Genomic DNA, 12,754 nt, shown 5'->3' with positions numbered 1-12,754 from the left:
TCTATTATTTTTGTTCCTCAATTCTTTCATTGTGTGTGTGTGTGTGTGTGTGTGTGTGTGTTAAATGTTTCCTCATGGACCATTTTGATTCCCTGTCATTTCTTTTTATTTATTTGTTTTAATGGTTGTCCTGGGGATTACAGTTAACATTTTATTTTTTTTAATTTTTATTTAATTTTTTAATTTAGATCCAAGTTAGCATATAGTGCAACAATGATTTCAGGAGTAGATTCCTTAATGCCCCTTACCCATTTAGCCCATTCCCCTCCCACAACCCCTCCAGTAACCCTCAGTTTGTTCTCGATATCTAAGAGTCTCTTATGGTTTGTCCCTCTTCCTGTTTTTATATTATTTTTGCTTCCCTTCCCTTATGTTCATCTGGTCTGTGTCTTAAAGTCCTCATATGTGTGAAGTCATATGATATTTGTCTTTCTCTAATTTTGCTTAGCATACTACCCTCTAATTCCATCCATGTAGTTGCAAATGGCAAGATTTCATTCTTTTTGATTGCCAAGTAATACTCCAGTGTGTGTGTGTGTGTGTGTGTGTGTGTGTGTGTGTGGTATATATAATGTGATATATACATATAAATATACACCACATCTTTATCCATTCATCCATCGATGGACATTTGGGCTCTTTCCATGCTTTGGCTATTGTTGATAGTGCTGCTATAAACATGGGGGTGCATGTGTCCCTTCGAAATAGCACACCTGTATCCCTTGGATAGATACCTAGTAGTGCAATTGCTGGGTCATAGGGTAGTTCTGTTTTTAATTTTGGGGGGAACCTCCAGACTGTTTTCCAGAGTGGCTGCACCAATTTGCATTCCCACCAGCAGTGCAGAAGAGATCCTCTTTCTCCACATCCTTGCCAACATCTATTGTTGCCTGAGTTGTTAATGTTAGCCATTCTGACAGGTGTGAGATGGTATCTCATTGTGGTTTTGATATCTATTTCCCTGATGATGAGTCATGTTGAGCATTTTTTCAGGTGTCGGTTGGCCATCTGGATGTCTTCTTTGGAAAAGTGTCTCTTCATGTCTTTTGCCCATTTCTTCACTGGATTATTTGTTTTTTGGGTGTTGAGTTTGAGAAGTTGTTTATAGACTTTGGATACTAACTCTTTATCGGATATGTCATTTTCAGCTCTCTTCTCCCATTCTGTCGGTTGCCTTTTAGTTTTGCCGATTGTTTCCTTCGCTGTGCAGGAGATTTTCATTTTGATTAGGTCCCAGTAGTTCATTTTTGCTTTTGTTTCCCTTGCCTCTGGAGACGTGTTGAGTAAGAAGTTGCTGTGGCCAAGATCAAAGAGGTTTTTGCCTGCTTTCTCCTCAGATTTTGATGCCTTCCTGTCTTCCATTTCGGTCTTTCATCCATTTTGAGTTTATTTTTGTGTATGGTGTAAGAAAGTGGTCCAGTTTCATTTTTCTGCCTGTCGCTGTCTAGTTTTCCCAGCACCACTTGCTGAAGAGACTGTCTTTATTCCATTGGATATTCTTTCCTGCTTTGTCAAGGATTAGTTGGCCGTACGTTTGTGGGTCCATTTCTGGGTTCTCTATTCTGTTCCATTGATCTGAGTGTCTGTTCTTATGCCAGTGCCATACTTTCTTGATGATGACAGCTTGTAATACAGCTTAAAGTCCGGCAATTAACATTTTAATTCATAGCAGCCTATTTTGATTTAATACCAACTTTGTTTTGCTAGTATATAAAATGTTTGCTCTTATGTACCTGCGCACACACACACACCTGCTCTCTTTTGTTTTGCCACAAATTACATCTTTATACCTTGTGTGCCCATTAACATAGATTTACAATTACTGGTGTAGGCATTTATCTTTTAAATCATATAAGAGAAAGAGTTTCAAACCAAAAAGATAAGCATTATAAACCAAAAATAGCCAATTACTATTGGCCTGTGTATTTTCAATTATCAGGTTATTTCTTCATGTGGATTTGCATTAATATCCATTATCCTTTCATTTCAGCCTGAAAGTCTCCCATTAGCATTTCTTGTAGGGCAGATGTGCTCCTGATCTCTGTGCCTCTCAGTGTAACCTTATACTTGGGGTTTCTTAAGCTTCTTTGCTGTGTACATTTGTGTCTTTGTCAAATTTTGGGAAATTTTTGCCCTTATTTCTTCAAATATTCTTTCTACCTCATTCTCTTCTCCACTTGATAGAATTCCCATGATGTGTATATTGGTATGTTTGATGGGATCCCACAGGTCTCTTGGGCTCTGTTCTTATTTTTTTTCCTTCTTTTTTCTTTCTGTTCTTCCAGGGAGGTAATGTAAATCATCCTGTCTTCATGGTTATTGATTCTTTCTTCTGCCTGCTCACATCTGCTGTTGAACTCTTCTTGTGAACTTTTCATTTCAGTTATTGTACTTTTCAACTCCAAAATTTCTGTGTAGTTTCTCTTTGTAATTTCTGTCTCTTTAACATGGGTTCTAGTTCATCAGAATTGTCACGGTTTTCTTTAAGTCTTTGAGCGTACTTAAAAGAGTTGACTTAAATCCTTGAGGGGCGCCTGGGTGGCCCAGTTGGTTGAGCGTCTGACTTCAGTTCAGGTCATGATCTCTTGGTTCATGAGTTTGAGCCCCACATCGGGCTCATTGTAGTCAGCCTGTCAGTGCAGAGCCCAGTTCGGCTCTTTCTGCTCACACTCTCGCTCTCAAAAACTAAATAAAAAACATTTAAATGCTTTGACTAGTGAGTCTGATGTTTGGGCTTCCTTCGGAGCAGTTTCTACTCATTTTTTTTTTCCTGCAATGGGCCATACATTTGTTTCTTTGCCTGCCTCATACTTTTAGTGTTAAAACTGGACATTTGAAACATTATTATACAGCAATTCTGGAATCCGATTTCTCTCCACCACCAGACTTTTTTATCGTTGCTGTTGAATGATACCTCTATACTAATTTTGTAATCTGTATTTGTCACGTGTGGTCCCTGAAGACTGTTATGTTAGTTTCGTGGTTAGCTAGTGGTTTGTCAGAGATTTTCTTGGGGGCCTGGAACAAAAAGTAAAACACCTGTAGTCTCTGCACATGTGTTCTGTGTGGGTGTCCAGGGCCTACCTTCAAAATCAGCAGGCAGTTGGCAACTCTCCATAATCTTTACTTTCTGCCTGTGCAGAACCTGAAGGTCAGCCAGAATTGAGGACTTAATGCAGTTTCAGGTCTTTTCTGACCATGTGCCCGACCCTGGCTTTCTAGAGTCAAAGAAATATGAGGGAAATTGTTAAAAAATCCCCCCAAACATCTTATTCCATAGTTTTCCTCCCAGGCTTCTTGGTTAGTTTTTTGTTTTCCTCTACTATTTCACTTGCCTCTGGTGGTGATGGCTGAGATATTTGCCTTTAAATGTGTTCAGCACATGCCTCGTGGGTAGACAGCTCAGCCCCTGGAGACTGGGATTAGATAAATAAAGGCAATATGGAAACCAATTTGACAATAAATTTCATATATTGAAAAAAAAGTGTAAGAAAAAGTTTATAAAGTAAAAAAAAAAAAAAAAAATTAAAAATTAAAAAAAAAAGATAAAGGCAAGCCAGAAAAGTCAAATCAGACAACCACGGATCTTTGACAATAAATAGGTCCCCCCTGCTCCGTGCAGTACTAGGAATGTGGGCTGTCATCTGCAAGGTCACAGCCAAAGCAGTGAATAGATTAGACAGGGGTCAGTTAAAATGTCAGCTGGTTGTTGTCTTTGATTAAACATTTTCCAGTTGCTGTAAACTTTTGATAAGCTTCCAAAGTTCTGATAAAGTTGGTTCTGATGGTGTTCCCCAGTTTAGTCACTGTTTTTGTGGAGTTATGGACTTTTGGTTTAACAGCCCTTAATTTTCACTGTTGTCACTTCTCACAAGTCATTCTGAGGCACTTCGATGTTCCTGGGTCTGTGCTGGGTTTAGGAATGTAGTGATGAATGAGACAGACATGGTCCCCACCCTCCTGGAGCTTTCTGTCTGATGCCTTCCCTGTGAACTGAATAGCTGTTCCTTACCCTGACTTTATATTCTCTGTGGTTAAAAGCTTTAGAGCTTTTGAAGTATGTTATGTAAACTTGGGCATGGACTTTGGGACTGTTTATATCCTGTCACCTGGACATTGAGGATGCTTGAATTTTTGTTTCTGGAGAGTTACTATACCCATTAGAATTTATGCGTGGTTACTCCACTGTTGCAGAAGTCATACTGGCTCATCTTCAGAATTGTTGGCTCCAGTTTCATGGAGTTGCTTGTCACCTGCACAGTCCCCCTACATCATGTGTCTTTTCTCCACAAATAGGGTGTCACGTTGATAAACCCAGTCTGACCTCCCAGCTGGAGCAAGAAGACAAAGTGATGACACAGGAGCGAGGAATTCTTCCAGGCACCTGTCCAGGTGAGCACCAGGTGGACAGGCGGATAGGAGTCTTCTTGAGGAATAGGTCTGGCCAGTGATTTGGGGCATGGGAATAGTACATTCAGGAAACGTCAATCAGGAAAGTTTGTAACATGTCCTTTTTTCTGGCAGAGATGGTCAAGAACATTTGGTATGAGCTTCTTCGTGTATGTTCCTTCTTTTTACCTTTCTGTTCAACATCTCATACGTTACCTTGGACTCAGAGGGGGGGAAAAGACATATCTCTTTTCCTTTGAAGTGTACTTAACATATAGTGTTACATCAGTTTCAGGTGCACAACGTAGTGATTTGATAAGTTTATAAGTTATACTGTGCTCACCACGAGTGTAGCTGCTGTCTGTCATCGGACAATGCTAATACATTTCTTTTCCTTTTTAAGTTTAAATCTCATAGGAGCACTTTATCCAATTCCTTCCTACTTTGCATTCCTGATAATCCCTTATTTTGTAAATCTCTGATCAGTCTTAATCCTTCTAGAATCCTTTAATACCTATAGTTTTCATACTCACATCCCTTTCATGGCAAACTTCCTCAAAAACCCTGATCCCTCAGAGTCTGCCTTTACTCATGTATGTACTTTACTATTCCTTTCCTCCATCAATTTCTTTTCAATTTGTTTCAGGTTTGGAGACTGTACTTAAAGCCAAATGGTTAACTCCTAAGAAGCACGTTTTTAGAAAAGAACATTCCAATGGTATTAAAGCGGTAAGACTAACCTGGCTGATTTCTGGGTTTTTACAGTAGGAAAGTAAGTTAGAAAAGTCACAAAGTAAATAGTCATAGTATCATTTACACATGAGGAAATTTTGTCTGTGGAGAGATACTGTGAAAAGTTGTGAATTTGGAGAAAACCGTAAGTTAGCTCCAAACTTGTTTCTTCACTGGGAGTTTCCACTTGTAAATATTTGCTTAAGTGTGACTATGATATTGATCGTTGAAATATAAAGTGGTCTTAAGTTTATCAGAAGATGCTCTGTGAATATGATAAGGATTTGTGGCAAAGCATCCTTCTTTTTTAACTTCTAACAGCTCAAACTTGGCAGAAGCCACATACAAGCACTGAAAATAGCCAAAATGTCAATTGTAATAATGTAACAGAATTCCTGAAAAAGAGAATTCCTATGACATAAAATTCATTAAATATTAAAAATACTATAAATGATAGTTATCATTCGTCTCTTAACAGGAAAGAAATCATCTCGGAGTGAAAGTCAATGAATGTAATCAGTGCTTTAAAGTCTTCAGCACAAAATCTAACCTCACTCAGCACAAGAGAATTCATACTGGAGAAAAACCCTATGACTGTAATCAGTGTGGCAAGTCCTTCAGCAGTAGATCCTACCTGACCATTCACAAGAGGATACACAATGGGGAGAAGCCCTATGAATGCACGGACTGTGGCAAAGCCTTCAATGATCCCTCATCCCTTAGGCTACATGTGAGAATTCACACTGGAGAAAAACCCTACGAATGTAATCAGTGTTTCCACGTCTTCCGCACCAGTTGTAACCTCAAAAGCCACAAGAGAATTCATACGAGAGAGAATCACCATGAATGTAATCAATGTGGCAAGGCCTTCAGCACGAGGTCCTCCCTCACCGGGCATAATAGTATTCATACGGGGGAGAAACCTTATGAGTGCCACGACTGTGGGAAAGCCTTTAGGAAGAGCTCCTATCTGACCCAGCACATGAGAACTCATACTGGAGAAAAACCCTATGAGTGTGATCAGTGTGGAAAATCCTTCAGCAGTAGCTTTTCTCTTACTGTGCACAAGAGAATTCACACTGGGGAGAAACCCTATGAATGCAGTAACTGTGGGAAAGCATTCAATAATCTCTCCGCTGTTAAGAAACACGTGAGGACTCACACTGGAGAGAAACCCTACGAATGTAATCATTGTGGAAAATCTTTCACCACTAACTCTTACCTTTCTGTGCACAAGAGAATTCATAATAGGTGGATATGAGTACAGTAATTAGGAAAGCGTTCATTGATCTCTTAACCCTCAGACAACTGACGGTAACTCACTAGATGGGTGAGTTATCTGCTGCTGCCTAACAAATTTCCCTCCAAAACACAGTGGCTTCAAACCTCATACATTTATTATAATTTCTGTAGGTCGGGAATCTGGAAGCGTCTTAGCTGTGTAGTCCTGGCACAGAATCTGTCATGAGGTGAAATCAAGATGTCTGCTGGAGCCACAATCATCGGTGTCTTTACTGATACAGAATCTGCTTCCAGAGTGGCTCACTCACATGTCTAGCAAGTTAATGCCAGTTGTTGGCAGAGAATCTTCATTACTTCACTCTCCAGAGGGCCAAGTATCTTCATGATGTAGCATCAGGTTCCTCCCAAAGCATTTGATCTACAGGAGAGCTAATGCAGAAGCCCCATTGTCTTTTTTGACCCATCCTCAGGAGGACATACTATCATTTCTTCCGTACTGTATTGCTTACAGAGTGGGAAGAAACAACACAGGGTATATATATTAGGAGACAGATCATAAGGAACCATCTGAGGAGTTTCCATGAAATCAGTGAAGAAAAGCCTTTAGCAGACTCTCATTCTGTCAATCTATTGTATATGAAGTAGCCCTCGGTAACTTAAGTCAATTCCCTCTGGAGAGAAACCTCATGAGTGCAATCTTTGTGGTAAGCTTTCAGCTCAAACTCACCCTAATGTGCACAAAAGATTATGTGTGGAGAGAAACCTGAGGAGCGCAGTAGCTATAGGAAAGCCTTCAGTGATATCTCTAGGGAGTCACATAACAGTTCACACTAAGGGAAAAACCTTATGACTATCCTCAGAATGCAAAAGCCTTCAGCGACACTCACCCCATAGAGCACATGTGAGAAATCACTACAGAGGAATCCTAAAAGGAATGTGGGAAACCCTTCAGCACAAGCGTTTGCATTACTGAGCGAAAGATGGGGAGAGATTCCGAATACAATTACTGTGGGAAAGCCTCGAATGTTCTCTCAGTTTTTAAGAGACACGAGGGTTTATTCTGGAGAGAAATTCCCTTCGAATGTCATCAGTACTGGAAAGTCATTTTTCCACATTCCTTAGGAAACTGAGAATTCACTGCAAAGACACTTGTGAATATAAAGACTGAGGGAATGCCTTTGATGATACCTCTTACATTAGGAAAAATAGGAAGTTTTCTTTGGAGGCAAAAGTTGTGAGTGTATCAATTTGGAAAAAATCTTTCAGTGATTCTTTGTTGGTTTGTGAGAACTCACATTGTAGGGAAACCCTAGAAAAGTGATGCCTCAGCTCTTTACTGAGGGGCCACAAAATAAGTTAAACTGGGAATGGAAATTATCAATTTTGAGTGTGGGTTTACCTTTATCTCATCCTAAGATCGGGCCACTAGTTCATTAATTTTCAGTCTTTTTGTTTTAGTATAAGCACGTCTATAGCCATACCTAAAATAAACCTTAAATTATGTTCCATAGTTTTGTGTGTAACATGTTAACTCTAATTTACTCTTTAAAAACATCAGTACATAGCATATCCAAAAAGACATTTCTGAATATCTCCTGAGTGAATTAGTTTATCATTAGTGGAAATTAGACCATATTTACTATATACTTTTTCTAGTTTAATGGCATTTTTGTCAGGTAAGCGGACTTTACGATGCTGATTGTTTTTTATCTTTCTCCTCCAGTATGGCATTTTGTTTAGCTTCTTTCCCAATGCCCATCGTCCCCCACTCATTTACATAAAAAAATGTTTTCTTTGTCATTCAAGTTGTCAATGAGCAGGATTAAAAATGTGCAACTTATAAGGCTTCTCTGAGGCCCAGAGAGCATTGCCTGGCTCTGCTGACCATGAGGAGTAGGTAGAAGTCACTGGGGAGAACACCATCTGGCTCGTTGCCCACCTGTATCCTGTTCGTCTTACCCGTGCTTTCTCTTGAAAGTCGACTCAAGGCCAAGAGTCGGAAGCGCTCTATTTTGATCGTGATGCCAGACACCATAGTGCAGCACAAAATGACAGTGACATGGGCTCCCCCCGGACCTCTGATTGGCGGTCTCAGCTCTGGACTGCTTATGCCCAGACTACTCCTTACATGATTAAAAGTAACCTCTAACTGGTTGAAGCCAAAGTCTTTTTCTTGGGGGGTTTGTTTTTGAGGTGGTGTTCTGTTCATGTCCAGCCGAATGCAATATCTAACTAGGAAACCTATTAGTTGGTCCCATTTGATAAGTGTTCCATGTTTCTTTTAAAATAATGTATATTCTCTAAGTTTTCGATGTAGACTATGTGCCCATTAACTCAAGTTAATTGTGTTTTCAGATATAGTATGTACATTCAGGTTTTTGTCCTCAAACTTATTTAGTGGTAGATGTCTATTAAAGTCTTCTTCTAAGGATATGGATTAACGGTTTTGTTTTGTTTTTGTCATTTCTGTCATTTTTTTCTTTATATATTTGGATGTATAACTAAATACATTCAGGATCAGTTTTTTTTTCCTTGTGAATTGTTCCTTTTTATGTAGGGGTCATTTTTTTTATAATGAAGTATTTCAGTACACTAATAAATGACTAAACATTTATGTAGCCCTTCCTATAGCTGAGGCACTTTTCTGAATGCCTTATGAAAATACGAACTTATTGAGTACTCAGTATAAGCTTAAGAAGTATGTACTATTATTATTCCCATTTTACAGATGAGAAAACTAACATGATATACTGGTAACTTGCCTGAACTCACTGGCTAGTAAATAGTAGAGCCCAGGTTTGAACCCCATCTGTCCTCTTAACCACTAGTCTATCTACTGAGTATATTCTATATGCCAGGCCCTGTTTGAGACACTGGTGTTTATAGCAATGCATGAAATGTACGTTTTGCTATTGAAGCACTTACATTCTAATGGGGGAAGACAGATTACAGAAAAATCAATAAGACTTGCTATTTTAAGTGTTGATCAGAAAAGCAAAGCATGATAAAATAAGGGGGGATTGGGATCTTACCGTTGTATATAAAATAGGAAGGGAAGGCCTCTTAGCCAAGGGACACTTGAGCAGAGACCTTAATGAGTTGGGACAGTGAGTCAATGTGTGTGGCAAGAGCAGGCTTGGCATGCAACGTCCCACTGCAGAGCAGCCAACGAGATGAGCGTAGAACGAGCTGGGGGTGTAATGAGGGTGTGATAGGGGATGATGTGGTCAGAGACATGGTGGATCTTGATCTTGTTGGATTTTATTGTCCCATTAGGACTTTTTCTTCTACTTTGAATGAGCTGGCATGCCAGTCAGAGTCCCAGCAGGAAGCAACTGACACAGACTAGGACACTTCAAGTAGAGTTTTCATAAAGAGGCTACTCACAGAGTTGTGGACAGGATGGAGGAAAACCACAAGAAGTCGTTGGTACCCAGTAGCGGGTAAGGCCAGGGCTCTATTAACATCACTACCCCTGAAAGGATAAGAGAAGGGAACAATTACTGAAATCCACAGACAGAGGAAAGAACTGCATTCCAGGAGCTGGGGGGAGGGGGGAGGGGGTAGCATCCAGCTCCACGTTCTGCAAGAAATAGCCAGAGCTAGACGTCCCCTTCTTTCATCCTTCTGATTTCATGCCTAGGGTCCCCACTGACCAAACCCAACCAAAGGCCACAAGGCAAGGAATCCCACTGATGTAGTTCATATTGACTAATGTTACTAGACTCAAAGGTAGAGAAGTGGGTCCACTGGGGCAAATGGAAGCTATTCAGAACCTTTCACCCCGTTTGCTTCTCAGAATCTACTTTTGTCAGTCACCTGCGTAGAAAGTTCACATCCCTGAATTGTAGCAGCCGCCGTACCATCTGGGTATTGTCAAAGCACTGATGCTCCCACCCGTAGTCTAGAACAGTTGCCTTCACACGTGTTCTTCATATAAGGTAGGTCAGGGGACTCTTGGGAGGAAATCACAAAAATAACCTAAAAGCCCGAGTTACCAGAGGGCTTTTTACCAGCAAAGTAAGGGTCCCATGGAGCTTTATGATTGCATAGGTAACCCTATGCCAGCTGATGTGGGGCTTCTGTTACACAGTAAGGGCAGAGGACATTTGGCACTCAGGCAATCCTTTGGCATGTCTCTTACCCCAGGTTTTTGTTTGTTTTTGATAAATAAATGTAGCAGCTGTATCCTGAGAAGGGCCTATTGGCCAGATGTTCAGACTCCTCAGGGGTGAGGATCCAGACCAGCCCTCCAAGTCCAGCAGAGGTCGTAGTTACGGGTGAAGGGAATGGAGGATGGGATGGTAGAAGTGTGGCGGTTAAGTATCAGTTGCAGCACCGCGAAAAGCTGCTGTCGAGAGCGATCTGTAATTTGTTCACCGATCTTCCTCTTGTAAGTTTCTCCAAGCAAGAGGACTAACCAGAATCCCGTGTGCGTTCACTTCCAAGAAGCAAGTGCATCTGAGTGGCCTAAGTGTTGCGCCATAATGGAGACGGTGGTATATTTCTCAGATCCTTCTTTCAGGACTCTTTAAGGCACTCATGCCCCAGCTGCTGGAAGTGTTCTAATGGCTTGTGCCTCCATGCTCTCAGGAATTCTCTTGGGCCAAAGGAAAGTACCACACCTAAGGCTAAGTCCGCCCCTGCCCCAGGGTAGCCCACTTCCAATGACTGGTTCCTACGGGGAGTGCAAATGCCCAGATTCCTTTGCCTCGATTTGTGATACCCTGAAAGGCCACCTCAGCTCTGGAACTCCCCGTGAGGGCAACTGGCATCTCCGTTTTGACCTTATCAGAGTTCAGTCTCTTGTTCTGCCCAATCTTGGTTCTCTCCTTTAGAGATGGTTACCTCAAGCAAGTGACAAACTTCTTGTCCCAAAGTTTTATTTCTTCATCTGTCAAACAGAAATGATAGAAGGCCTACTTTGTAGACTTGTATTAAGTATTCAATTAGTTAACATATGTAAAGCATTTATGGGGCTTCTGGTGTATATATATAGGAAACATTATTTTATCTTCTTTATAACCTAATTGAAACATCATAGGAATGTACTGAGCAAAATAAGCCGCACACAAAAAAAGAGTAAATATTATATGAGACTCTAAATTCCAAGAATAGCAAAAAAAAAAAAAAAAAAAAAAAAAAAAAATCTGTGATAGGAAAAAAAAAATCAGAATGGTGGTTGTATCTAAACACACTGAGATGTGACAGGAAGGAACTTCATGGAATGAGGAGAATGTTCTATATCTCAATGGGAGTGTAGGTTACATAAGTATATGCAATTGTCAAAATGTATTGAATGATACACTCAAGATATGTACATTGAACTGTATGCAACTCCTGCCTCAACTTGATTTATTTTGCTAAGTGAAAGAAGCCAGACATGAAAAGCCATTTCTTGTATGATTACATTGTAGGACATTTAGTAAAAGGCAAAACTGTAGGGAAGGACAACAAATCAGTGGTTTTCAGGGACAAGGAGTAAGAGAGAGGGGGGAATGACTACAAAGGGGCAACTGAAAGGAATTTGGGAGTGATGGAATTGTTCTCTCGTGGCTGTGTTGATGGACACAACTCTAGACGCTTGCCAAAACCCATAGAACTAGACAGCATAAAGAGTGACTATTACTGTCGGTTAAAAAAAATCCACCAGGTAGCAGAGGGAATGCAAAATAGAATAAACTATAATACAGGAGCCTAACTATACAAATGAATAACGTAATCACAAGGAAGAAAACCAAATTTACTCTGGAAAACTGTATATTTTGACAAGAGATGTAAGGCTGACTACGAAAAGAACTGTCTGGAAATCCTCTGGTTGAAAATGGGTTTCTTACAATGGTGTGGATTAGCGATTGTGAAACTATGTGTTTACTAGAGTTGAACAAGTAAATATGTGGTAGATTATGAAAGCCAGTTTCTTACTCTCAAAGAGATATGTTGCAAACAAGGAAAGAGAAGGCTAGAATAAACACTGTGGCGTTGGAGTGGATTGGAATTGGAGGCATCAGTATGAATTCATGCTTTTTGATAGGTGGATGGATAGGTGTTTGTGTGCACGCACATGCATGTGCATAGGATAGTACACTTACATGTATTTTCAAGGCCTATCAGCTCAGGAGGCTTAGTAGCAATGAGAATATCTATCACCCACTGAGATCTTGGTTTCTAAAGTAATATTCTTAAAAAAAAAAAAAAACAGCGCTCTTTGGAGAAATAGGGGGCTGTCACAGGGAATATAGAACCTGATCCTAAAATGTCTGAATTTCTTTTCATGTAACATAAAGGTTGACAAAGAAGAAGCCCCAAAAATCTGCCTAAAAATTCCCCTCAGGTCCTTAAATAACACCTAAGCTGTGCATGTACAGAGAAAGACTGTAGGAGGCTTAGA

The 12,754-nt window shown here is 40.2% G+C and overlaps 1 protein-coding gene across 4 annotated transcripts in view; it reads left to right on the top strand.

Moving 5' to 3' along the window:
* Positions 1 to 8,800, top strand: part of LOC115503304 (zinc finger protein 558) — a 28,553-nt gene extending 19,753 nt beyond the window's left edge. For all 4 annotated transcript variants that reach the window (XM_030299432.1, XM_030299437.1, XM_030299445.1 and 1 more), the window contains 3 exons: positions 4,297 to 4,392; positions 5,036 to 5,118; positions 5,600 to 8,800. In XM_030299432.1, coding sequence (XP_030155292.1) covers positions 4,297 to 4,392; positions 5,036 to 5,118; positions 5,600 to 6,382 — 962 coding nt within the window. In that variant the 3' untranslated portion in view covers positions 6,383 to 8,800. The remainder of the gene's footprint in view (positions 1 to 4,296; positions 4,393 to 5,035; positions 5,119 to 5,599) is intronic.
* Positions 8,801 to 12,754: the final 3,954 nt, after the last annotated feature.

Source organism: Lynx canadensis, chromosome A2 (genome assembly GCF_007474595.2).
Source record: "Lynx canadensis isolate LIC74 chromosome A2, mLynCan4.pri.v2, whole genome shotgun sequence".
NCBI lineage: Eukaryota > Metazoa > Chordata > Mammalia > Carnivora > Felidae > Lynx > Lynx canadensis.
The sequence above is the reverse complement of the archived record's forward strand: the minus strand, read 5'-3'. Positions and strand labels throughout refer to the sequence as shown.